At 39.7% G+C, this 26,076-nt stretch overlaps 1 protein-coding gene across 2 annotated transcripts in view; it reads left to right on the plus strand.

Moving 5' to 3' along the window:
- Rad51b (RAD51 paralog B) overlaps positions 1-26,076 on the plus strand; it is a 756,475-nt gene that overhangs the window by 499,557 nt on the left and 230,842 nt on the right. For both annotated transcript variants that reach the window (XM_033766940.1, XM_033766941.1), the window contains exon 9: positions 14,963-15,066. In XM_033766940.1, the coding sequence (XP_033622831.1) occupies positions 14,963-15,066 (104 nt within the window). The remainder of the gene's footprint in view (positions 1-14,962; positions 15,067-26,076) is intronic.

Consider the following 26,076-nt stretch of genomic DNA (forward strand, 5'->3'; position numbering starts at 1 on the left):
CACCCTGTGAAGGATACTTGAGGAACTTAAGGTGAGGGCCCCTCCACTGCCTAAAACCCCTACACCCTGGCAATCTGTTGGAAGCTTGCAGCTTGTGATCGGGAGGCCACTGTGAGTGCCTGTCACAAATGGAGTCTTCCTCCCACCTGTGGTCCCAGATTGCTGTGAACTTTGCGTTGCTTCATAGCCACAGGGCCATCCCTTACAGTTGTGTGACCCCTGGCATGTGTGAGCACATGTGTGAGGACATACGCACACATACCCCCCCCAAAAAGAGAAGTGCTTCAGCCTCTGGCCTGTACTTAGCAAGTCCAGTTCCAGATGTCAAGGAAACATACATCATGCTGAGGGAACTCAGCAGCCAAGGTGAATTTGACAGGGTAGAAAATCAAAACCCTTTGGGTTCTCATCAGGGACACTGGGATGGCCTCCATCAAACTTAAGCATTCAGATTCTTCCCCTACTCCCTCCTCAGAGCTTTCAGAAGTAGCCAGTGCCATCCCCTCCCACCCTTGAGTATATCCTGATTCCTATCATGATCCTTCTACTTTCCAAAGAGGCAACTGAGATGGGGTAGGAGGAAAGCATAACAATAAATCTTCACACTCAGGGCAAGGTGATAATTAAAAGCATTCTCAACAATGATCTGCTTTCTGATGCCAGAAGGGAGGCAGCTGGGACAACAGAAAGTCCGGAAAGGCCTGGATTCTGCCCTGCCTCTAGAAAGGTGGGTTTCAGTGGTCTGGACGCTTCTCTGCTTATGAAGCAGGAGTATTGATTGTGCCTCTGTTTCAAGATCAAAGGAAAGACTCTTGAGTTGACTTTCTCAGCTGCACTTAATATCCTTAGCTTTTCAAAGCTCTGTTGATTCTCTAACTGCCTGAATGGTACTCTTCCTGGAGACCTGAGAGCTGGAACTCTGAAAGCTGAGCCATGTTTGTTTGATGCCTTGAAGAACTGCAGGTCAAGGAGCACGACAGAGGAGGGGACTTGAATGAGAGTCTGGGGTGAGGTCCAGCCCATACCAGCCCTGGCCTGTTTCATGCTGCAGCTGTCAGCTGCCCCTCCTCCACCAAGCCTTTCTGAATTAGTGTTTTGGGTGGCTCCTCTGACAACAGTTCCAGCCAGATGAATTATGACTACTGTAAAGAGCATTTGCTTCTCTCCTCTCTGTTCCCCTTGGGGGGATAAAGTTAGCAGAGAGGAGTCTTAAAAACTGGGCCAAAGGGCATTCTCCAGAATGAGGACTCCAAGATGAGAAGGGCACAGGGGTGCATCACAAGACACAAGATGGAAGTTCACTAATGCAAATGCGTCCGTGACAGTGCACGCACTATTCAAGGGGACTACAACTGCAAGCAAAACAGCATATGCCTAACACCTGATTTATTTCAAACTTTGGTATACATCTGGGAGACCTTTTCAAAAATGCAGACTCCTAGGTGGCACCTTAAGAGATGCTGAAACGTTAGGTTTGGGATAGGGCCCAGGATAGCATTTTTAAAAATCAAGCAGGTGACTCTGACACATAAAACACACACCTTCAGTGCCTTGGCAATTTTTCCAGAGTACTAGTCTCTGGTCCTGATTTTATATCAGTGACCCAGGTCATCTCTCGAGGGAGGCCAACCTACATTCTCATACTAATTTGGGGAGGGGAATTACTGGGGAGAAGAGTTTGAACCTACAGAAAAATCGCAAGAAAAGTAGAGTGAACTTAGATTGTAAATATTTTGATACACTTGTTCTCTTTCTCTTGGATATTACTTTTATCAATGTTTATAATATTGATTTATTATCTTTGCAGAAGTTATAGATAGTATAATCCTCCATCCCTAAACACTTAAGCATTTATCTCCCAAGAACAATAACACCTCTTACATAACATCATACAATTATCTCATCCAGGAAATTAATGTTTATATAGCTCTATTATCTTATATACCAGTGATAGTCAAACTTTTCCAGGAGTCTCCATAATGTCCATATGGCAATTTTTCCAGGACACAGTCTAGAATTAGGCATTTGTACATGTGGTTGGAAAGTCATTTTGTGTTTATGGTTTTTTAAGGCACCAATGTTTTCATAGAAATGTTTTTGTTCAGAAACATATTTTCTGATAAATAACAGCATATTGTTTTTTCTCTTCTGCTCATAAAGAGCCAGTTATCCAGAGCAGGCCTGAAGCAGGAACAGGCTTACCCAGGCCCCAGTTCTGGGAGGAGATCAGCTCCCCGCCCAGGTTTTGCTGTGAGCTGATTCCCAAAAGGCGAACCACATGACAGTAGGCATCCTCATGCTTTTTCAGTCAAGCGGGTTGTCTTATTGTCCAGACTAAGTCTTTGATTATGTGAAGCTACCAAATATCACTTCACTGCAGTTTAAGTCCTCCCAGAAGAGTGACTGCTAAAGGTTATGCCATTTTTTTTCGATCCCAGCTCTCTCCAAAGGCAGTAAGCTAAACGTATAGATCTGAGTGTAGGTTAGTGTGTTTGTTTGTTTGTTTGTTTGTTTGTTTTCCTCCCAGCAGTTAGGGCTTTAGCCAATCAATCTAAAATCAGAATAAGTAGCTATATTCCTTCTGGATCACCCAGTGTCAACTAAAACACATATCAGGTGGTCAAAAAATGAGATGATGACCATGTACATGACTTCTAGAATCCAGCTCTAGTGTCTTCCTTTTGCTGCCTCAGATGCTACAATGAGAGCAGGAAAACAATGTGCATAACCAGGACAGCTAGTAGGTGCAATGTGAAAAACTCACAGCAAGTAGGACACATGGGGTATGGGAAAGGGGCATTCATACAGGCATCTTCTTGGCTTATTTTGAATAAGGCCAAAATTCAAAAAGAAAATGCCTCAGATTTCTTTAAATAGTTCAATTTCTGCTTCCTTGTTTTATTTTACTCATCTTTACCTCAAGATGGTGTGTGTTTCTCTAGTGAGTAAACTGATTTTTAATTTAAAAAATTCTTTTCAGAAGGTCTGGAAACTTGGTTCAGGCACCCATGTAGGATTTTCCCCTTAGATAGAAGGGAGGAAGGCTATTTGAGAAGTTCAGGGACACAACCTCTTGGGCAATGTTGGGAGCTGAGCTGGAGTGGGGGATTGCTTCTTTCTCTGGTCAGATATTAGCTCTGTTCTTAAGCCTGCTTTTGTTTCCCAGCTCTCTTGAGGACTTTGATGACAGTCATTGCAATTAAGCTCTATGTAGCGTTCCCTTCAGAACTGTTTTTTGGGCAAACATGATGGTTTCCAGACTGACCTTTAGCTGACTAAGTGAGTGAGCATCTAACCCTGATTCTGGACTGTTTCTACACGGTGTCCCAGTAGGGTGACCGTGTATCTTTGTTTTCCCAAAACAGTCCCAATTGGTCTCTGTTATCCCAATATAATTACTCAATATGATTACTAACATGTCTTCATTTCATTGCTTCTAAATGTCCTGGTTGGATGATAACGTGACCACTCAAGACTCTGGGAAACTAAGTACTTTTGCTCCATACAAAAGCCAGGGGAGTTGTTTGAGTGATTTGTGCTGGTGCAAACCAGCTCTTACCCTGGTGGTTAGCTCATCTCTGCCTCCACCCCACCTTCTGCTCTGAAGGATTAATCCATCCCTAAATCTTGCATTCCAAAAGTGCTGATTCCCCCACCTTTTATATCTTCTGTTTTGTGTTTCTTACTTTGCCCAGTAATGAGTTTTACTGAGTTTGGAATCAGCCTAGGTGTACAGTGGAAGCAAAATCTGGACTGCATTCGTCCTTCTCACCTTTGCCCAAGAGACATTGTAAATGAAAAATTTTGCTTTACCAAAATTATTCTTCAGCAAGCTCAGTGCCTTCCTTGGTGGGCAGATGGTACTGGGTAAGGCAGTCATTACCTGGCTTTATATTTTATATCCTTTATTTGTAAATCTGAAAGACTGATAGCTTTAAAGTATTTTGAGAATTTCAAAGCTCAGAAGATTATAAATAACAAAAGATATTTCTTTCTTGTCTAAAATGGTAGCACAGGTATTGTGGTTACTAACTTAATAGATAGCGTGTGGTCCCTGGGCCATTTGCAGCTGATGTTTTGTTTTTTTTTTTTTTTTCCAGTACTCTATTTATAGAGCTAGGTCAAAAATATCACTTCCGTTGGAACTTGACCTACAGACCATTGTCAATTTTAGAGACCTGAAGGAAGTAGAACGCACACTAAATACAGCTGCCTCACAGGTTCAGTTAGTGAACTACAATCCCCCAACAAAATTAAGCTTTCTAGAGAATGGATGTCTGCACCTATCTCAAACTCTTTTGATACCTTTGCCCTGTGGCCTTATGGAGTTTGTAGGTCACCTTGAATTCTATTCTAGAAATAACCTATCCAAGGAAGTCTCCTACCTTTTTTGTATGGGTTACATTTGTCCTCTTCAACTGAAGGCGCCAAAATTATTTTTATATTACACCTTACAAAAGCCACCAAAACAGGTAACTTAAACTGGTTAGAAATTTGGGAGAAAGCAAATCTAAAATTTCCCCCTGAGATAGGAGAAGATGAGGTACTGTGTCTTTCTATTGGAGGTAACCAAGACTCTCTGTCACTTCCCCAATTCAAATGGATGACCCAATAAACAAAACATATGCTAGGGGCCAGGGATTTAGCTCAGTGGTGCTGCCACCTGCCTCACAAGTGTGAGGACCTGAGTTCAATCCCCGGTACCCCCCAAAAAACAAAAAAAATATGATGAAACTCAGCAACTGCCTCAGGCCTAGAGTTAAACAGGAAAAACTGAATTTAATGGATAATAATTCCCTTTTGATCCCCACTCTAGCACTCTGACTCCCATCTTTAAGCTTTGTTATTATGAAGTTATATTTACTGGGACCTGGCTTCTGGCCAATATGAGTTTACCCATTGCAGGTTTTATTAGTGGAAGAGACTAAGAAAGTCCCCAGTCTGGAGGGAAATCTGCTATCAGAGAAAGAACCACATATTGACACTGTTTTCTTATGTAAACTAGTGCTGGGTAGGGCACAGTAATTCAGACAGCACATGGAATACTGCATTCTCAGACTTCCTGGAAAAAAAGGTCTTGAATGAGGAACCGATTTTTTTTCTGTCATCAAAATACCACAGACTCAAACATTTTTAGTGTGGGCAGGAACTTTCAAGGTCATTTTGAAAAGATCCTTGTTATATAGATCAGGAAACTGAGGCCCAGAGAGGTAATGTAACTGGCCATCCCAGAGGGTACTCTGATCTTAGTCACATCACTCTCCTTCGTCCACCAGGGCCCATTAAGACTCCACAGCTGAGTCAGAAATAGAATTTCAGGGTTCTGCCTCACAGCCAACAGCTGCCCGTAATCATACATTACACAGAACATGTCCTCAGAATGTGAGGACAGGGGAAAGGAGAGAGAATGTCAGTTCCAGAGATGACATACGATCTCTTTTCCTAGACTTATTTCAGTCCCCAAAACGTGTATGTGTATGGTTACTTCTTTTTAAAAATTTCTGCCTACTGGTCTCAGTAAGTGCCTTGCATCTAAAGGGACAGGAGAGATCCAATATCTAGAATACCTACTCCACTAAGACTATGACCTTGTCCTTCCCATCTCTTCGTATTCTGGGAGTCACTGCTCTGTTGTTTGTTTGTTGAACATGAAAAGGTCTATTCTTTTAAAGTTGACCCTAGTGCTACAAGGCAAACACTTTTCTGTTATGCACTAGAGATTCAGTGTGACCTCCCAGAAATACTTAGCAGAGGAGTCATAAATTGAAATGTTTTCAGAGAAGGAGCTGTCTCCTCACACTCTCCAACATGCCCCTTGTATATACTGACACAGCTTGGTACTGGGGGCCCGTTACCTTTTTGGAAAGAAAGCTACATAACAACCTGGTTATCCTCCCCCAGTCTGACTGCATGAGGACTACACCCTGTGTGTGCAGAGCAGTGAGGTATCTCTTTGCCTAGTGAGAAATTTCTCTTCACAACCAACTCCCACTCCAAAGGAGTAGGGAATTGGATCCAAAGATACTAGTCATGAAAAATGTTCCAGAATCTGAATCTTATGGTGTTAACCACTTCATCACCAAGCATTACCTAATGATTAGCAGAGTACAAAATGGAGAAGATGGTAATTAAATTTCTTTTCTCCTTAAACTTTCATCTTCTGTGTTTTGATCATCATTGTTCCTGCTATTTATCCATATCCAGTATCTTCATCTAAGGGTCACCAAGAACCTTTGGTTGCCTGGAGGCAAGAATTATTATTCACATTTTACAGATGGATAAGCAATCACAGAAAGAGAACATGCGTTGACTTAACTAAGAGTCTTTGAGAGGGTGTAGGATAAATGTTCCCACAGTCTATCTTAGAGAGCCTTGGCTTCAGTGTAAATACATTAGGTTTGCTCCATGTAACTTACTCAGATACTTCTGCAGGCTCAACCCTGTGACCACAAACAGCCCCAAATAATATTTTCAAAGCCTGGTTCATTTATTTGATTTTTAAAAAATGTGTATTGGAATCAACCAAATTCCAGACAGTAAAGTCATCCTGCTTTGGTGTGTCTAAATAGCACAATCATCAGAAAAAAGAGAAAGTGCCCCAATTTTAAGAACTTCTGCCTTAAATTAACATAGAGAAGATTCACTTATACATTTCCTGACCAATTAGGTCGCTGGGCAGGAAATCACCTTTTCTGAAAAGCCAGTAAGCCGATGCCTCCTACCTTAAATTTCCCATAAACAGCATTAATGATCGTTTATGCCAACCCCACATAGGAGTGCTGGAAAGTCAAAAGATATAAGAGATTACTAATTTTTCTGGTTCTGGTTAAAAATAAGATTACAAATTTATAGTAACTGACAGCTTTCTCATCTCTCTGTCTAAAGTGATCCAAGCACCATAATCACTGTCAGTGGTTTTCTTATATTCGAGGCTTTATTAAGTAGAATATCTTTTCCATCCTAATCAGACTTTTAGCCTCTGACAAGGGAGGGTCAGTTCTAGACCACCTGATTTGTGTGTATGCAGCTGCCAGGCCAGTTGAGCGAGGTTGAATAACTTGCTGAGCCAGAGCATGTGCTCTTTTCGGAAACCTCTTGCCCTGAGTTATCACTGTACATCAGAACAGAAGAAATGATAAATGATGAGCGATAAGATGGTCACAATGTACTTCTGTCAGTGTTGTCCCAGAAATGGACCTTTGAGCTCTCCAGGACCTTTGTAGCAGCCCCTGCAGGCTGGCCAAGCAGCAGGATTTTTGACTTGAGAAACATGATGAGCCCGGAGAAGACTAATAGGACTAGTAGTTAGGACTTAGTTGGCCTCATTTTGAACCCTGGATCTGTCATTAACCAGCCATGTGACCTTGAGGGCGTGACTTAATCTCTCAGAGCCTCAGTGTGTCAATAAAATTGATAGTATTACCTACCTCATAGGTTTGTTGTGAGGCTCAGAAAAGATATAACTAAGATATGAAAGATACTCAAACAGTGTGTAAGCCTCCCCTATTTAAAAGGCTTACATAGTGCCTAGCATATGATATGTACTTTGAAAAACATTGTGTTTATTATCATTAACTTTCAAGGTCTTGCTGTTGTGCCTGTAGTGGCTCAGTGTTTGTAGGTCCTCCTGAAAATAGGCCTCTGCAAGCTTGCTGACATGGAGTTTCCCCTGGAACTTTTCCATGGTCATTTGTACTCCTGGCTTTTAGTTGGAGCCTGAGTTTACCTGTTGAGGAAATAGCCAAGCATTGTGTTTTTTCTTTTGTTTTTTTGTTATTTTTTTTATGCCATTCTCCATTAACGACATAGAGTTTTTAAAATAGTTGCTAGTGGCCTAAATTGGTCTTTGACCTCTAAAAACATTGTATGCCTTCCTTTGTTTCCATTGACCTCAATTTTTGGTGCTTAACCAATTAGCAACTTCTGATTATTCACATGGAGCTTTTCTTGCAAAACTTTACAGATCAGCCTCCTGTCATCCTATCACTTAGCAGACATGTAAGCAACTAGCTTCTAATTAATTTTAATTTTAATTAAATTAATTTTAGTTTAAATGAGATAGAACTAACACAATCTGCTGCTAAAACAAGCATGTAATGGTTCAAAGTTCAGTGGAAAGAATTTATTGGTCATTTATTCGGTATTTATAAGCAGCTTCTGTGTCTCAAAACTTGTGTTAGTGATTCAGGCATAGTGGTATAAATCAAGATGTGGCTTTGGTTCATTAATAATATATATATTATTAATATATATATTTCATCTTTCACAGAAGATGAAAATTTAATATATATTAACATGGATAAGGAGAGCCTGCAAATAATATACCATGATAGAAAATAGCAATAACAGAGTGCAATTAAGTTTTGTGGAAATTTAGAGGAGAAAGGCAGTAGGTCTGCAATGATAGGTAACGCTGGTATGTGGGAGTAGCGTTGAAGTCGTGGTAGATTTTGGACATGTAGGAGAAATCCAGATGGAAAGGAGACTTAAGGGAGAAACGATTAAATTAGAGCTGAGGCTTTGTGAAGTTGAGTGAAGGGAAGAAGAATGGATAGGCAGACTGGGCCCTGAATGCCCATCTTGGGAATTCAGAATTCCTTGAGGACTCTCAGGAGCCACCAAAAGTATCTGAGCTGCTTGTCAGTTGTAGGGTGATATGTGTGACTGGAGGAAGTTCATCCGATAAGAAAACAGAGGATGAACGTTCATAGGAAGAAGCTGACAGTAGGATGGATAGCACTTAGAAGCTAAAGCAGTTGTCCCAGATGGAAACTAATGGGAGTCCAAAGCTGAGTAAGAGGAGTGGAGGGTAGGGAATGGATGTAGGTGAGATTTTATAGGAAAGTAAATGGGACTTCATCCTTTACTGGAAGTGAGAAACACAAGAGAAGTAGAAATTTAAAAATTGAACAGAGGTTTTAAACGAGATGGACTGAAAATTCAAAGAAAACACCAAAGAAAGAGTAAATTGATTTGGGAAGTTATGAGCTTAATTTAAGGTACTGAATTTACCTTGCTAAAATTTGTGATGTCAGGCTTGAGGCTGATGATGGAGGACAGGTTCTGAGAAAAGTCAGAGGTGGAAACAAAGGCTCTGAAATCACCCACATGGGATGTCATCTTTGTCAAATCAGACCAGGCCGTGAGGAGCCGACATTGGTAGCCTGATAGGATTGAGGCCTGTCTGGCTCACAAGTATGCTTATTTATGTCATTTTTAAAATTTTAAAACATGAAAATTAAGTCCACATTTTAAAATCAGAAGATTTTCTTAAAATATCGACTTCTTGCTTCTCTTTGAAAATGAAAAGATGCAAGTAACTATGTCACATTGCCACATGACAACAGCCACAGAGTCTTCCCTCTGGAGATGCTGGGTGAATTCTCAGATTCATCACAGTCCCCACTGCTCCCAGCCACCCCCCTACCATTCTAAGTTTATAGAGACAAAAAGTAGATTAGAGGTAGCCCAGAGCTCAGGAGTGCCATGAAACCCTGGGAGTTATTGCTAAGAGGGGATAAGATCCCTTTTGGGGCTAATGAAATTGTGACAGTTGTTGAGCAACTTTAAACACAGTAAAAGCCATTGAATTGCACACTTTAAATGAGTGAATTGTATGATGTGTTAATTATGTCAATAAAGCTATTTTTAAAAGCAACTGTATTTGCTATTGCCCTTGCAGTACTAGTTTCCTATAACAGAAATATTTGTCAGCAACTGTTCTCTATCAAGAAGAGGAAAATATAATGTAGATTGAGAGGATTATATATTTCAAGAAAAAAAAAATGAAAGAGAGTACATCTTTTTGTGGTAATATAGGCAAACACCTGGCCTCTTCACTAATGTATGTGCCTTCCTAACCACAACTAAGAAGAAAGGAAAAATAAAGGCAGAAGAGGGGAAGAAGTAACAGACATGGTAAAAGGAGAGGCAGAGGAGGCCAGTAGATGGGATGCAAAGGAAGGGGGAAGCCCTATCAACTGCTGATAATAAATCAAGGATGAGGAACAAGAAGAGAGCCTGCATTAGCAAAGGCAATAAAGACAAGGTAGGGGGTATCACAGTCCCCAACTTGAAACGATACCACAAAGCTACTGCGATAAAAACAGCATGGTACTGGCAAAGAAACAGACCCGAGGACCAGTGAAACAGATTAGAAGATGCAGAAACAAGTCCACACACATTCAGCCACCTCATCTTTGACAAAGGAGCCAAACACCCTCTCTGGAGGAAAGATAGCCTCTTTAATAAATGGTGCTGGAAAAACTGGGTTTCAACTTGCCAGAGTTTAAACTAGACCCTTATCTTTCACCATGTACTAAACTAAAATAGAAATGGATTAAAGATCTAAATATTAAAACAAAAATTCTAAACCGGCTGGAAGAAAGGTTAGGTAGAACTCCTAAAGACATTGGCATAGGGAAATATTTTATGAACAAAATCTCAGTTGCGCATGAACTAGCACAAAGAATCAACAAGTGGGATCTCTTCTTATTAAAAAGCTTCTGCACAGCAAGAGAAACCACCAATAGTGTGAAGAGACAACCCACAATGTGGGGAAAAATTTTTCACCAGCTGTTCCTCAGACAAAGGTCTGCTATCTAGAACATATAAAGAGCTTTAAAAAATCAGACCTCCCAAATGTAAAGAACCAATCCAAAACTGGGCATCTGAAATGAACAGACATTGCACAAAGAAATAGAAATAGCAAATAAACATATGAAAAAATGTTCAACATCACTGGTCATTTGAGAGATGCAAATGAAAACAAAGCTGGGATTCTACCTCACCCCAGAGAGAAATGGCTGCTATCATGAAATCAACCAATAACAAATGTTGGCGGGGCTGTGGGGAGAAAGGAACCCTGCTCCACGGCTGATGGGTTTATAGACTGGTGCAACCACTGTGAAAATCAGTATGGAGAGACCTCAAGGAACTAGTATTGGAAGTCCCATTTGACCCAGCTGTTCCCTCGCTAGGTGTCTTCCCCAAAGAATTAAAAGAATCATATACCACAGTGATATATGTGCATAGCAGCACAGTTTGTAATAGCTAAAACTTGGAAAAAGCCCAATTGCCCATCAACTGGAAACTGGATAAAGAAAATGTGGGTTTTTAAAAAAATAAAATGGAGTACTACTCAGCCATAAAAATGAGGAATTAGAGACATTCATAGCTAAATGGATACACATTGAGGTCATACTCTTAAATAAATAGGACACACATGTATAAGTACCAAATAGTTTTTCTGGTGTGAGAACTGAAAGGGTAAATAAAGACTGAAAAGTGTAATAGACAACGTGAAATAGGAAGAAAGGGGGCAAAGGGGAAGGGAAGTGGGAGTGGTAGGGGAAAGGAAAGAAGGGAATGGAATTAAGATGACAAAATGAAAAAACTGGAAGCAAAGTCTTTGTAAATAGGGAGGGGTAGAGGGGTTGAAGGGAGAGCAGGGAAATGGGGAAAAAACTAAGAACCAAGATTGATTACCTAAAGGTACAAATTTCCAATGATGAATGTCATTATATTGTATACCTAAAATGTATCAATAAAATTAATTTTTTTAAAAGTCAAGGAGAGGCTTCACCTGAACTTGGTTCCTCTGAATTCAGCTCAGGATGATCAGCCATTCAGGTACTCGGGAACCTTTGGAATCATGATACAAATGGGTCCAGCCACTGCTAAAGTTGGTAACAGACCTCGATGTCATCCATGTAGTACTGCTGATTTTACAGACATGCAGAATGCAAGAGTTGAGGGGTCGAGGAGGCTTTCACTAGATCTCAGAAGAAGGCCAATGAGGCCAGGCAGTGCGCCCCTGAGAAGACTGTGTACGCCGCTGCAATAGTGAAGCCAATCTTGCAGTGGAAGCCCCAGGAAGTTGAAGACACCAGGAACAAAGAATGGCTGCTGAGGAAGGCCCCAGGCAGTGATCAGTCATCCCAAGAGAGAAACAATGAGGGCTAAACCTGCAACACACTAGCAGCAGGGCTGCCCAAGCAAGTTGGAATTCACGTCTTTGCTGCAGGTGATCTCTTTTTTTCAAGAAAGAGAATAGAGATGCTGAGAAATAGTATGCTATGTTTAGGAATTCCGATGCTCCTTCACTGATGATGGCTTTATGTCCCAGTAAATCCAACATTGCACAAGCTTCTGTAAAATTGTCAAGAGAAAAGGAATACAGAAAAAAAACACGGCCTATAACTGCAACTGTATACATATTTTTGGTGCATGTTTCTATTTTGAAGTTTCTAACATTGTTTTTTGCTCACCTAAATTTTCAGCAAGAAGACAGTAATTGTATTATATAAAACAGAAAATTATTTAGGGTAAGATTAAAATATGAACTAGTTTAATAATTTATCCAAGCTATTCACACCAATGTTTATACTTTATTTTTTGCATTCAATTATTGAATTTCATGTCATTTCTATATGTACAGATTTGCAATACGAATTGTGATTTAAATTACCTGGACCTGACAGTGTGAAATAGGAAGAAAATGGCTAAAGAGGAAGTGGGAAGGGGAGGGGAAAGGAAATAAGGGAAAAGAAAAAATGGAAACAAAGTCTTTGTAAATAGGGAAGGGTGAAGCGGGTGAAGGGAGGGCAGGGGTGTGGGAAAAGACTAAGAACAAAGACATATCATGTAAAGGTACAGGACTGCGGGCCAGGGATTTGGCTCAGTGGTTCTGCTGCCTGCCCTGCAAGCAAAAGGGCCGGAGTTCGATCCTTGATACCAAAAAAAAAAAAAAAAAAAAAAGCACAAGATCCCAATGATAAATGCAACTGTACTGTTTGCTTTAAATGTCTCAATAAACTTAATGGGGGAAATAAATAAATAAATAAATTGCCTGGACCTATAAAAATTTCTATCAAGAAAACTGCAGAGCTACTCAATTAATCTTTAATGCACTAAATAATGACTTGCATTATCATTATGGTTGTATTTTAAACAGGGTCAACAATGTAAATGGTCCAGATGATTGAACATGAATTTATAGGTTCAGAAACTAATGGAATAAATTATTTCTGCAGTCATATTTTATGTAGATTATATGATGATAATCTCAATTCTTACCCAGGCAGACAGTGTGTCCCCAAAACAAATTACTACTAGTGGAAATTTAAGAAGCAACAGTGTGTATGTGTTAAATCTGGGCAAATCTACTTGACATGTAATGAAGTTTCCCCTATTGTCTAATGTTTGTAATTTAACACAGTGAGTCAAATTGAGAAATATTTCAATGAACCAAGAAATGAATATAAAAAAAGTCAAGGAGGATGAGGACAAAGAAGCCAGGAGCTCACAGCAGGCTGTTGGGTGAGTAAGCTTAGAGAGAGGACACCATAGAGAGAGAGGCAGAGGTACATTCAGTGCTCCAACACATTGTTCAGGAATTAATACTTTGCCCTCAGGCATGGAGTACTGCTGAAGATTTTAAGTAGAGGCATAGGGTAATCAGATGAACTTCGTCCGGATTATTTGTTTTCACATTAATTTGTGTGTGCTTTGATTTGTGTTTATGCTGAACCAAGGTTACTCCAAATTTTATTCTTTCTTATGAAAATTCTCATGCAAGCTGAAAACCCCAATTTTTCTGATTTCCATGTAATTTATGCCTGGACCTGCTTGAATATATATATATATGGTTGGAATATATATATATATGGTTGGTATTATCTAACCTGGAGTTTTCTCAACCTAGCATTGTTATATTGGGTTAAATAATTCTTTGTCGTGGGCCCTGTTCTGTGCATTACAGGATATTTAGCAACATATTCTCTGGATGCCAGTAGCACTCCCAGTTAAACATTGCCAATAGTCACCTCCAGTTAAGAACTCCTGAGTAGCATTCTATCTGTTGCAGCATTTGAACCCAAAAGCTTAAGCCATGTTTGGTAGACCACCCTGAAGGAAGTCTGGCCTAAAGAGGGGGACTGATGCCTAGTCCGTGTTGCAAGTTACAAATCAGATGATGCAGAGAAAGAAATTCAAGGCCTCTTTTTGTTTTAGCTGATTCATTACATTTCCGTCTCTGTCTTCAGTCTCCTCCTTGAAAAGAGATGGTATCGCGAAGACAGGAGACAGAAGAAAGGGACCAACAGGGCTCCTCCTAAGGCTAGGATTCCTGAGATGGCCCAGGGCCAAAGTGGGCCTAAGAGTTAGGAGGCCACCTGAGGGTGCACCAGACATGATAGCGAGACTGGCTTCTCAGAGGTAGAACTCAGAAGAAGCTTGTCTCGCTAGAGGAAGTGGGGGCGGGGCAAAAGTGGTTTTGCTTCTAGTGTTGTCAAGGGGGGTTGGTGAAACTTTGGAGATGTGAGAGGGTCACAAAAGGGCAACTTGGAGTAGACTTGGAGCTCCGATGAAGTTTACTTCAGATCCTACCTCTTACAGGAAAGTCTTAAAAGGTAAAGGAATGTTTGTCTTGGAATAGGGATGCCTAAAACAGACCAGATGAAAAAAGTTGAGATCTTTTCCCAGTTCCCCTTCTGGATTTATGTATATGGACAGGGTGACAGGACAATGGATTTTAGGTATATGGCACCATTTTTCCTATGTTGATAAGGAAAATTTAGTTAGGACTCCTATCAAGCTAAAAAAAGTCTAACACTATTAAACTAAGATTGTATCGTAACTGGCTCCTATTCTGTAAAATAGTTTTTTATGTCTTTGCTATGGATATTGAGTGACTTGACTCATTATTAGCAATGGCTCCCAGCTGCCTTGGTGACATCTGTCATTGTTTAGCCAAGTGGTGGTCACTTTCACTGAAGCTGAAGGAAATCCATTTAGGTTTTTATCTTTAGTCTCATATTCCTTAAACTCTCTTTTATTCTTATTCATCTGCTTTTGGAGTGATGAACCAACCAAGCAATGAGTAATAATAAATGGACGTCATGTGAAATGCTATCATAAGAAAAGGCATCCCTAAACATGAGTTTTCCCTGGCTCATTTCAGGTGCTTCTGGATCCAGTTGTGTGATTGCTGCACTAGGAAACACTTGGAGTCACATTGTGAACACCCGACTGATCCTACAGCACCTTGATTCGGAGAGAAGACAGGTATGTGCTCTGACCATGTTCCATCTACGTCAAAAGTGAGATGTTCCTAGAGATCAGAACATCTTCAGACAGTGTTGACCACCTCTTCTTTCTGGGCTGGCACTGGCAAGGGGAACATAAAGAAATCCAGCCTGCCCTAGCAGCATTTATAATACGGTGAGAGGCTTGTCACACTGTGTAAGAAGAGAGTCCCCTGAGTAACTGTGAATGACCAGGACCACACCTCTAGGGATTTCAAATTCTCCATCTCTAAATGGTCATTTCACAATAACTTGTGTGTAAATTAAATAGTGATTGTGGCTTTTCTTGATGTATGTATACTTTGAAAACTTTAGGCTAAACTGATCCTATCCAGATTCTGGGTACTTATATGTTAACACATAATGATGCCAGAGAGACCAACCAGAGAATGAAGTCTTCCTCAGCACTCCCTGTTTATGGTTTCTCTCCTGGGCCCAAAGTAGAATCATCCTCTTTCACCCAAGAAGGTAAACTGTCTAACCCTTTCTGAATCTTTTCTCTATACTCAGTAAGAGAGACACCACAGCATGATCTCTTTCATAATCAACCAATGTCTTCTTCCTAATGTCTTACCTTAACCTTCTGTATGACAAAATTCAATCTGGTCCTCTCCTACAAGTAGGGCAAGGAAGAAGACAAGGTGAATATTCTTATGTTTTAGATGGGGCCAAACTCAGAAGCCAGATTTACCCATGTTGCTAAATATATGACAGATCCAATTTCTTAAAGAGGCATGAACTATCACACTGGTGGTCCTTCCAGAAAAGATGGGGGCAGAGTATTGTTGCCTTTACCTGCATTAGGTAAGTTGGCTCATTTTTCAAGGAGCAAGAATCATCTAAAAACGGGATGAGCCTTGACCTGTTCCAGACAGAACTTTATGAATGTCCTTGGTTACAGACCAGAGGATTCTTGTTGGTTTTCTTGGGACTATGTAAGTTACATTCCTGTTTGGTGATGGGTAAGCCCATTCCTAAGAAGATAGTACAGCTTGTTTTTGTTCAGGGAAACATTCTTGTTTTCAGGCCCTGGCGTGCTCATTACCTCAGTGATACTTTTTGCCTGATGATTCAGGTATTCTGGGTTCTCAGTCTGTTACTGTTCTTCTTGGCAGCACACATCCAGAAATATTCCTGGAGAACCTAGTGGCCTTTGATTTGTACCCTGGATGGTAAAGCAGGATAAATAAAACTGCTTACAGCTGTCAGGTATATCATAATGATTGTCAAACACTATTCAAACTCTAGTAGAGGAAGCAAAATTCCTTATGAATCAATGTTAATTCATTCATTGTCATGAATCTTTGGCCTCACTTCTTGGAAATCCACAGTTTATCTCGGCTTTAGATTTTAAATGGCGCTTTTACTGCAACATATTTGATGTATGATGTGGTCTCTGGTATGTGGTATCATAGGTTCAAGGCTCCCAGATTCTTCTTTTCCTAGTTTCAGTTGAAATTTATATATATATAAAAAACTTAGAGCCACATTTTCCTTTTCCTTGTGATTACTTAACTAGTCACTTCTACATTGTCAGTGAAGAGGATATAGCTGGGAGAACAAACACTGTTCTTTTTCATCTCTTTAGAAACTGGAGAATTTTGGTAGCTCTTGGCTCTTTGCTGATGAGCTCAAATGCAGGCCACTGGCCACAAGAAGAAACAGGAGCAAAGAGTGGATTGATCACATCCTGTTAGATGGATCAGTGGTGTTATTTTAATCTACAAAGGACAACTTGTTACTCTCATTACTAATCAGTCAGGAGCAGACTGAGATGCCTTTGAGTCATGTTTTCAAACAATGATTTGCAATGAATGTAAAATATGACCAGCAGTAAAATAGCCAACCCAGTCAAAAGAACATATGTTTAACTACTTATAGAAATAAGCATGCTTTAGGGGACTAGTTGTTAAGTGTTTGACCTAATAACGAGGCTACAGTTTGATATATAGAAAACATGTCTCTATCTGATGACCTTATCTTGCCTTAGCTAGGGCCATGCTTAATGATTCACTGTGGTCTAACTTTATGACAAAGAATACAAGTTATAAGATAAGCTGTTTTGGTGATATGTACAGAAAACAGTACATTACAACTAGCCTTAAATATAATTGTACCAAATGCTACTTCAGTATAATACTACTTAGTAGAAGAGCATTCTAGAACAGCCGTACCTTGGAGACACCAACTACTTGGCGAGGATAGGAGTGTAGTTTTTTGTTTATTGGATTTTTTTCCATGCACAAGCAGAGACCTCTACCCCAAGGGATCAGGGTTATTGAACGAGAATTATGTTTGATCCCATTTCTGTGACACTGAGCTCTCTACCAAGGTTCTTGAGTGTTGAGGCTTAGTGTGGGTTTACAGGGCTGGAAGAAGGTCATGTGAAGCCGAGCTGATCTTTGAGCCAATTAACCCAAAAGCTGAATTGTATAGTCCAAGGGAAGGAGTCTTCCATGGCTGATTATTTTCCTTACACCCTGGAAACTTTGTAAAATTATATAACTAAGAAAGAAATCTCCTTATCAGGGCACAAACCAAGTTAATTCCTTTGCTTATTTTGCTTCAGTATTTGCAAAAACCCTCTTAAGAAGCCAGGAAACATTTTCATTTGGGCTAACTTAACTTTTTTCCCCTTTTGACTTTTATTCACTCTTTTCCTATTCTACTTCCATCCTGCTTCACAATTTTCGCCAAAGTCATGTTCTTCAAGTAGAATTAAAATGGCATCATCAATGAATGGTTAGAAACAATAACTGCAATGAATCCAAAGGAAGGTAAAAAAATTAGATTCATATTGAATCTCTCCAAGAGAAGGTGAGGGCTGATCCTAAACCAGTAGTACTCAAGCCTGGCTTCATTTCAGACTTACCACAGGAGCATTTACAAAATGCCATTGCCTGGGCCTCACTGTCACCAATTAAATAAAGAGCTCTACTGCCGGGCAAATTGGGGCGGTGCCAGGCACCCAGTGTTCATATTAGTTGTGAAGCCAGCCCAAGTAATTTTACTGTACAGCCAAGTTTGGGAGCCCTTGCCTTAAGTAATGAGTGCCACTGGGTTGGTTAGAAAGGAAAGATATTGAAGCACAGAAGAAAAGCAGGAGAGCAGCCATATGCTTGGGTGCTACAGGCTAGGTTTTGCCTTGAAACCAGAGCAGAAGTTCATGTGCTCAGTGAACCTTGATTTAATCATCCCCTTGTCTGCTAGTTTCTGTGTATGATGCTAGAGAGTCAAAGGATGAGGAAAGTAGTTGATACCCTTGAGTTGTTCACTGTCTACTTGGAGAAGTGTAACAGTGTTAAGAACATGTGCTGTAAGGGTATCAGGAATTGAGTGGTCATAGAGGAACTGGAGGACTCGACCCCTAAAGAAAGTTCCCAGGTGTTTACAGAGCAGCGCCATGTGCTCAGAGGGACTGGTTGATGCCTGCATTTGGGAAACTGTCACAGTAACCAGGTATCCTGTGGTGAGGGACCAGAAAAGCTTGAAAAAATGAAGCAAAAGCCTGATGAAACATTCAGAATATTTCTCTTCAAATTCTCATGAAGTATGTTCCTACAAACCATATTTGGAGTTATATAAATTTTGAGGTGCCCAACAAGGGATAATGGAATAAATTAATCCTAACTAAGTCTCACACTCTCTTGATGAAATATATATTATGACTCTCTTATTTCAACAAATGGGAAGGAGGTGACTTCTTCATATAGTAAGTTAAATGGGCTTTCTAGTAATATTTTCATCTTTTATTTAGAATGACCCTGAGTTGCAGAACACTTGAGGGATGAGCCAGAGAGTTGTTGACAACACCAATGTTATTTCTTAAGCTCCTGATCCTGACTTGGATCCATGGGCTTCTTACAGAGTCCCAGATTTTGCATCTTGGAATTATTCAATGTGTTCTTTAAGGTGATAAAAGTATTCTCTCAGTGTCCATTTATATTTTCAGTTCTTACATACCTTTAAGCTTTGAATCATGTATCCCTTGAGATCCATGACTGAATCTATTCATGCATTCTCAGAGACAAGGACAAGGCTTGACATTTAAACACATTTGATACATTTATTGGAATGAAAGAGAAAAAGAGAAAGAAACAAATACCATGTACCTATATGTGAGAGTCCAGTCTTGAGGAATCCAGACATACTGCTGATTAAGATTCATTCTTCTGCCTGGAATTGAGCTTTGCAGCTTAATAGTTCCTTTAAAGTACTACTAATTGTCAGTTTAAAAGTTTAGCATCAAACCTTGAGAATTACAAGCAGGTATCTGTATAGAAATGCCACCATGGTGCTAGAATGTAGGAACACTTAGTTGCAGAACCAGTTTGCTAGGGTCTTTGGGAGAAGAGGAAACAAGCTTCCTCTAGACTCCTACCAGGAATTCCTTTGTATAAGCAAGAGTGAGCCCTAAACAAGGACAGAGACCAACTAAGGGAGGGTTCCTGCAGCTGTTTTTAGAAACAGGCAGCAGGAGGACTTAGGGGTGGAGGGGACAGAAGTCTTTGTTGCCCTCTTCCATGAGTATTAACTTCTCTGTGTGGTTGAGAAGGCTTAATGGAGATCAGAATAACAAAAGAAAAGATGATAAAAGTTTTCTCCAATAGGCTGAAAAGTAGATTTGGGGCAAAATGCCCATGTTCACTCAAAGAGAAATGTTGTTTACACAAATATTGGACATGATGTTTACCTGATGTAAGCCTTAGTTCTATGTCTCCGTATTCCTAGATTCCTCCAGAGAAGGATCAGGTCTAGGTTTCGTGATTCAGATGTGAATCCTTCTTGCTTGGCAGAATGCTTCCAGATCATCATGTTCTCATTTTTCTACCTCAGTTCATCTGCTGTTTTTAGGCACAGAGACTTTCTTAATGACTGGATCCAACCAGAGGAGAGTTTGGCTGTGCTATAGAGATGGGAAAAAATTCTTTTTAAACATAAATATCTGCAGAAATAGCAGAGAGAACATAGACTGCCAGGCTTTTACATTGCCTTGGGTATAAATGTTTTCTCCCTTTTCAGAGCTGCTCAAGTGTGAAATCTAAGCCCCTGCCCACACACTCTTTCATCAGAAGCACTCTACAGGTAGTAAACAGGCTTGGAAAATGGTGACTATAGAAGGATTCTTTCTTTCAGTCACCAGTCAAATGTATTAAAAGCTGAGGAAATCCTACCTGACGGTATGTAGTAACCAGAAATGAATGCTGAGAGCTGGTACTTCCAAGCAGAAGGACCCTGGGAGAGAGGATAGCACAGGCACCAAGAGGATACCTCCTGTTTTTATCTCTGCATTTGGAAAAGGAATATCTGTATTTTTCCTGACATATACAAAGAAACTCAGTGGAACTGCCTTTGGGTGAAAAAAGTCATGTGTCTAAGAAATTACTGTTTTTTCATGGGTTCCACTAGAGATCACTCTCTTTTAATTTTTTGGTATTAGAATTCGAACTTAGCACCTTGTGCTTGTGAGGCAGGCAGTGGCACCACTGAGCTAAATCTCCAGCCCTCTTTTTAAAGAGGTGTCACTTGACAACACCCATTCAACATACACAGCTACAGTTGTTCCCATGCTTCTGGTGGGGTTCCCTCTTTCTAAGGCTTCGGCTATGATAGACCATGAGGGAAATACTTACTAAAGAGGAGTCAGTCTTTCCTAGGAGATTTTGAACCACTTGGGGACAACGAAAGTTTAAATAAAATTTTTAAAAAACATTTTAATCAAATATAATTATAAAATTAAAATCTATTTCAAAAACGAAAGGCACTTTACTATCAAAACATAGGAAGGACATATTTGTGAATGAAAAATATATATTATAATATATTTATACTAAGTGGATTTATTGTTATGTCAGACTTGTTACATATTTTTATTTATCTTATTGAGAATCATGGTCTCCATCCATCAGGGGCCAAAAGACAAGTTCACTCACAGAGTGTTTGAAAGGTGATTTCCCCATAATAAGCTACTTGTTTCACCAGTGTTTTATCACTTCTGTCATTCTCCTCCAACACTGGCTAGTTTAATTTTTACATACTGTTTGTCTGGTTCTAAATCCCCTATGCAGTGACCTTCCCACTCTAACTTGCTAAGTAAACCAGGCCACATACCTGGATGAGAGATTTTTAAAGAAATCTGAGCTGTTGCAGGAAGTAGAAGAGACACAGGGCTTTGGAACCAAACTGAAGACCCCATATCCGACTAGAAAGAAAAATATTTAAAGTTTGGGAAACAGTTACAAAATCTCCTGGACAAGCTAATGGCCAGAGAGTCAAGGACACTGAAATGTATTTGGCACATTTATTAAAGGGAATTGGACAGAATGCTATATTGTAGCCTTGTCTCTTTAGCTGTGAGCAAAAAGAAAATGGGGCAAGTCATTGGATGGGGAAAGCAAAAAGACTAAAGGAGATTTTACTGTCTACAAACTATGAACTGCTTTACGAATGACTCAGCTATAACAAAAGCATTTAGAATATGACAGTATCACATCTCAGGTACTTTCTAGAGATCTTTGTAACTAGAGGGTCCCAGGCACGGCCCCCAATGATGAATTCACTCAGGATGGGACCTCCTTTCCCCTTGTGCTGCTATAATGCTACTATTTTACAGATGTGGGTAATCAATTGGCGTTAAATGATTTATTCACACGACTAGTAGATCGAACAAATGGAATTGGAATTCAGGTCTCCCAATTCCTAAGCTATTTCTATTTTCACTTTATTTGATGACTTTTTTTTTCACTAAGTGCATTGGTACATTTTAGGTATACATTGTGATCACATTCGTCGTGGGAGTTTGTACCTCTACATGATATATTTTGGTTCTTGTTTTTTCCCCATTCTCCTGCCCTCCCTTCCACCCCTCCACCCCTTGCTATTTTCACAAATTTTGTTTCTGTTGTTTTCTTTTCTCATATTTTTTTTCCCTTTCTTTCTTTTCCCCTACTCCCCACTCCACTTCCCCTTCTCCTTTGGACCTTTTCTTGTGCCTCATTTACACTTTTCAGTTTCTACACCAGAGAACCTCTTCAATATTGACATGTGTGTCCTATTTATTTCACTTAAGAGTGTGGCCTCAACGTGCATTCATTTAGCTATAAATGTGTCTAGTTTATCATTCTTTATGGCTGAGTTGTACTCCATTTTGTAACACACACACACACACACACACACACACACACACACACACACACACATCTTTATCCAGTCACCATTGATGGCCATTTGGGTTGTGCATCTGAAATGAATAGGCATTTTTCAGACAAAATAGAAACAGCAAATAAACATATGAAAAAAAGTTCAACATCACTGGTCATTTGAGAGATGCAAATGTAAACAATGCTAAGATTCCACTTCACCCAGAAAGAATGGCTGCTATCAAGAAATCGACCAATAACAAATGCTGGCAGGGTTGTAGGGAAAGGGGAACCCTTCTCCATTGCTGGTGGAAATGTAAATTGATGACTTTTAAAAAGGAGACTGAACAAAAAAGTCTCCAAACCCAACCAAGTGATAGAGTTTACAGGTGATGTGATATTTATATCTCCTAAAACTGTCAATAGCTCATTTACAAATTCTATAGAACCTTTAAAAATTTTTTTTAACGGTACCATTTTCCACCCCACCTTGCAATGAATTTCAAGATAAAAGTCAATTTTGTAAATGCTTGGGCTCAGACGTGAATAAGCAACTTTTTCCGAATTGAACTTCCCATTTGAGTGACTTTCATTATAGCCAGTGTCCTGCAGCAAGGCCGGCTGTGTTGCCTCTTTCCTACAAGTGATCACTTGTGCTTGTGGGGGGGCGTCCTTAATCCCTGACTTCCTAAGGTTGCCTGTCTTCCTAGGCTAAAGGTATGGGAGGGCTTTCTGGCCTTTTATTTATCCAGTCTTCTTAGCATATTTTTTTACAATGTGTTTATTTTCCCTTTTAGTGGAATTTAAATTTTAAAATGGAAAACAATGTATTCAAGTAAACACACACCATAGTAAACATACTTCCAACTTTTATGACACTTTCACAATTTTTTCATATAATTTTTTTTTTGTTCCAACACTGTTAATCACCATCTCAGTGACACTTACTAAATAACATAAATTTCAGTTGGTATGCATTCTGTGTTGGGAAACATCCATGCAAAGTCACAATAGTTCATGATAAAACTGATTGTCCTCACAAAGAATGAAACTTTAAAATGTTTAATAATGGATCAGTCAAATGCATATCACTTTATTGTATAGAGCATAACCCACCAAATTAAATTTAGAGACAATTTTCCTTTTAATTAAATTGATTATTCTTTTTTGATTATTTGTTAAAATGTTCCCCCACATTCCACCCCAACTATATAAAATGCATGAACTGCTGTTTCTTCAGCATTCACCCAAATGTATTTAAACAAAAAATGATAAGGATATCTTGCTTTCCTCTTCAAGTATTTCTAGTTTGGAGAATAACACCTTAAGCAAAAACATGGGAAAAGCAAAATGAAGGTGTTATTTAATGACTATATTCTAGGCAAAAGACACAAATCCCCAGCTGAAGTTTGTCTCTTCTAAGGTAAATTACTCAGAAGCAAATGAGGTTTCTTTAAGTACACAGTTTATAAATATGGAAACAGCAATAGCTGCATGATTATTTTACATTCTTTCTGAAGTATGGCTCAAAAAATAGACTGACAATTCACATAACTAAGCAAACTGAACCTCACAAATGTATAATAAATTTTAAGTGGCTGGCACTGAAGTACTGGCTTTGGATGTGGACATGTATGCTATAAATGACTAAATCTTTTGGGCATCTTGGCTTTTTGATGTTTTAGTCTGGTGTTCAAGCAGAAAGTGTATGATTTCATTTTATGGAGAATCTTCTTAGCATATTTTTAAGTGTCTGTACTTACATGGTTGCAGGCATCAAGTTGGATCTTTTCACATGCACTATTTCCATTAATCCTCACAATCATCTTTAAGCATACATCCTCTTGATCTCCATTTTTACAAACTGAGAATGTAGGCTATTAGAGAAATAACTTATTTTCAGTGACAGTTTCAAGATTTTACACCAAATTTGTGTAGCTCATGACCCCAGGCTCTTTTTGCTACACTTTGTGTTCTCTGAGATGTAGAAGAGTTTTTGTTATTATTGTGGAGGTGGTGGTGTTGCTGTTGTAGTTGTTTAACTTACTAATTTTAGAAATAAAATGGGTAAACTAGGAAATGAAGCTTTGTATCATGCTTCTTTCGGCATGTGATGAAGGGTTATTATCTTCTCTCTGACTTTTGCCCAAGGACGGCTTGATCTAGGATGCCATTTAGCTTACCTGCAAGACTTCCTGAGTTTCATGTGAGAAGAGCATCTCCCCCTCTGGGGCAGGGACATGAAGGGAAGGAGGTGACGAGCTGCATCTTGTTTTTTCTCCTAGCCTTGGTGCTACTAGGCTTAGAAACACTCCTGGCACATTACTGTGAGTCAGAAATGTTCCTTGTTCTGTCTGTGTGCTTTGAAAAGCACAGCTCATCATCACACGAGGAGCCAAAGCAGGTCAGCTTATCAGGTGGCTGCTATTGCTGGGGGAGCATCCTTACTGTGACATGGTGCACTGCCTGCACCTCTGAGCTCTGCTTCTGCCTGGGGCAGCTATGGCTAGGAAGTGCAGAGCATGGTACAATGCTGGTTTGCATTTTTAATCCTTTCTTGAAGTCACTGACTGGGGCAATGGGGCAAGGGTATAGTAAGGGGCTTCAGCCTTCCCAACATCTTAATAGCTTGTGAAGTTAGGGGTAGGGGCCCGCGATGCAAACAACAGATTTACATGATAGAAGGGTGGGGCAAAATGACTAAGTCTCTAGCATTGAGAGTGAATTTATGTCTTGTTATGTTACAGTCTCATTTTGCATGCATAATCGATTGTCAAATGCAATAAAAGTCATTGGGCTTTCCTTATTTTTGCTGCTTTAAATAATTTAAAGTTCCCAGTTACCATAGAGTTGACATGGTCTTTCCTTTCCTTAACTTTCCTCTTACCGTTGCCCTTTTCCCTGTCCCCAGCCTTTCCTAGATTTTTAATCCCTCAGTGGCTCCTGGTGATGACCTTAGAGTTAAATTACTTCAGGCAGAGTTTTTTTTTCCACTGAGGGTCTCTTTCTAGAAGTTCCCTTTTTCAACTTGGCAGAGCTTAAAACTCCTGGCCTCTTGGACAAAGACCCTATTTGCTTGAGTATTGGACCCCTGTTTTATTGTTACAAAGGGACCATGATTTTTAGAACACGTTTGGAGAGCCATGCTGCCGCAGTTGTACCTACTGCCTATTTTCTGAATCTTCTCACAATTGGCAGCGAGAATTTGAGCTGGGATTATGATCATGATGATTATGATCCATGACTCTCTAACCAAATTCCTCTCTGAGTGTCAAATCTCCAGGAAAGAGGCATGACTTTACCAACTTTAGAAAATGAGAGCTGAGGCACCTGGTATATCTGGGAGGGATTGGGAATAATCCGCCCAATGCCCCCACACCCCTGGCTCTCTAGTTTCTTTGCTTTGTTTACTCAACCATGTATTAAGAATTGCTTTTGTCAGTTACTCTACTAAGTGCTTCGTGGGCATTTTCTTGTTCAAGTTTCACAACGACGCTATGAGGTAGGTATTTCTCGGTGTATCTTACAGATGAGTACACTGAAGTTTGTAAAGCTCAAAAATTTTACTCTCAATCACATGGCTTCTAAGCGTGCAAAGCCCAAATTTCTTCTCCTTTGCCTTCTACCTCACCAATCACATACCTGCACTCCATACTCAACTTTCCTGAATTTGTAACCTTTACCTGACACTGAGTCCCATGTTAATGTAAGGTTATTCGTGCATACTGCTTGGAATTAATTTCTTCTGTCATCCTCCCTGAGGTGGGTGCCTTAATAGTTACACTAAGGGAATGCTTCCTTCAAAGAGTAGAAGAATCTTTTTTTTTTTTTTTTTTTTTTTTTTTTTTAAA

The sequence above is a fragment of the Fukomys damarensis genome, unplaced genomic scaffold (assembly GCF_012274545.1).
Source record: "Fukomys damarensis isolate Sample0158 unplaced genomic scaffold, DMR_v1.0_HiC HiC_scaffold_21, whole genome shotgun sequence".
Lineage (NCBI taxonomy): Eukaryota > Metazoa > Chordata > Mammalia > Rodentia > Bathyergidae > Fukomys > Fukomys damarensis.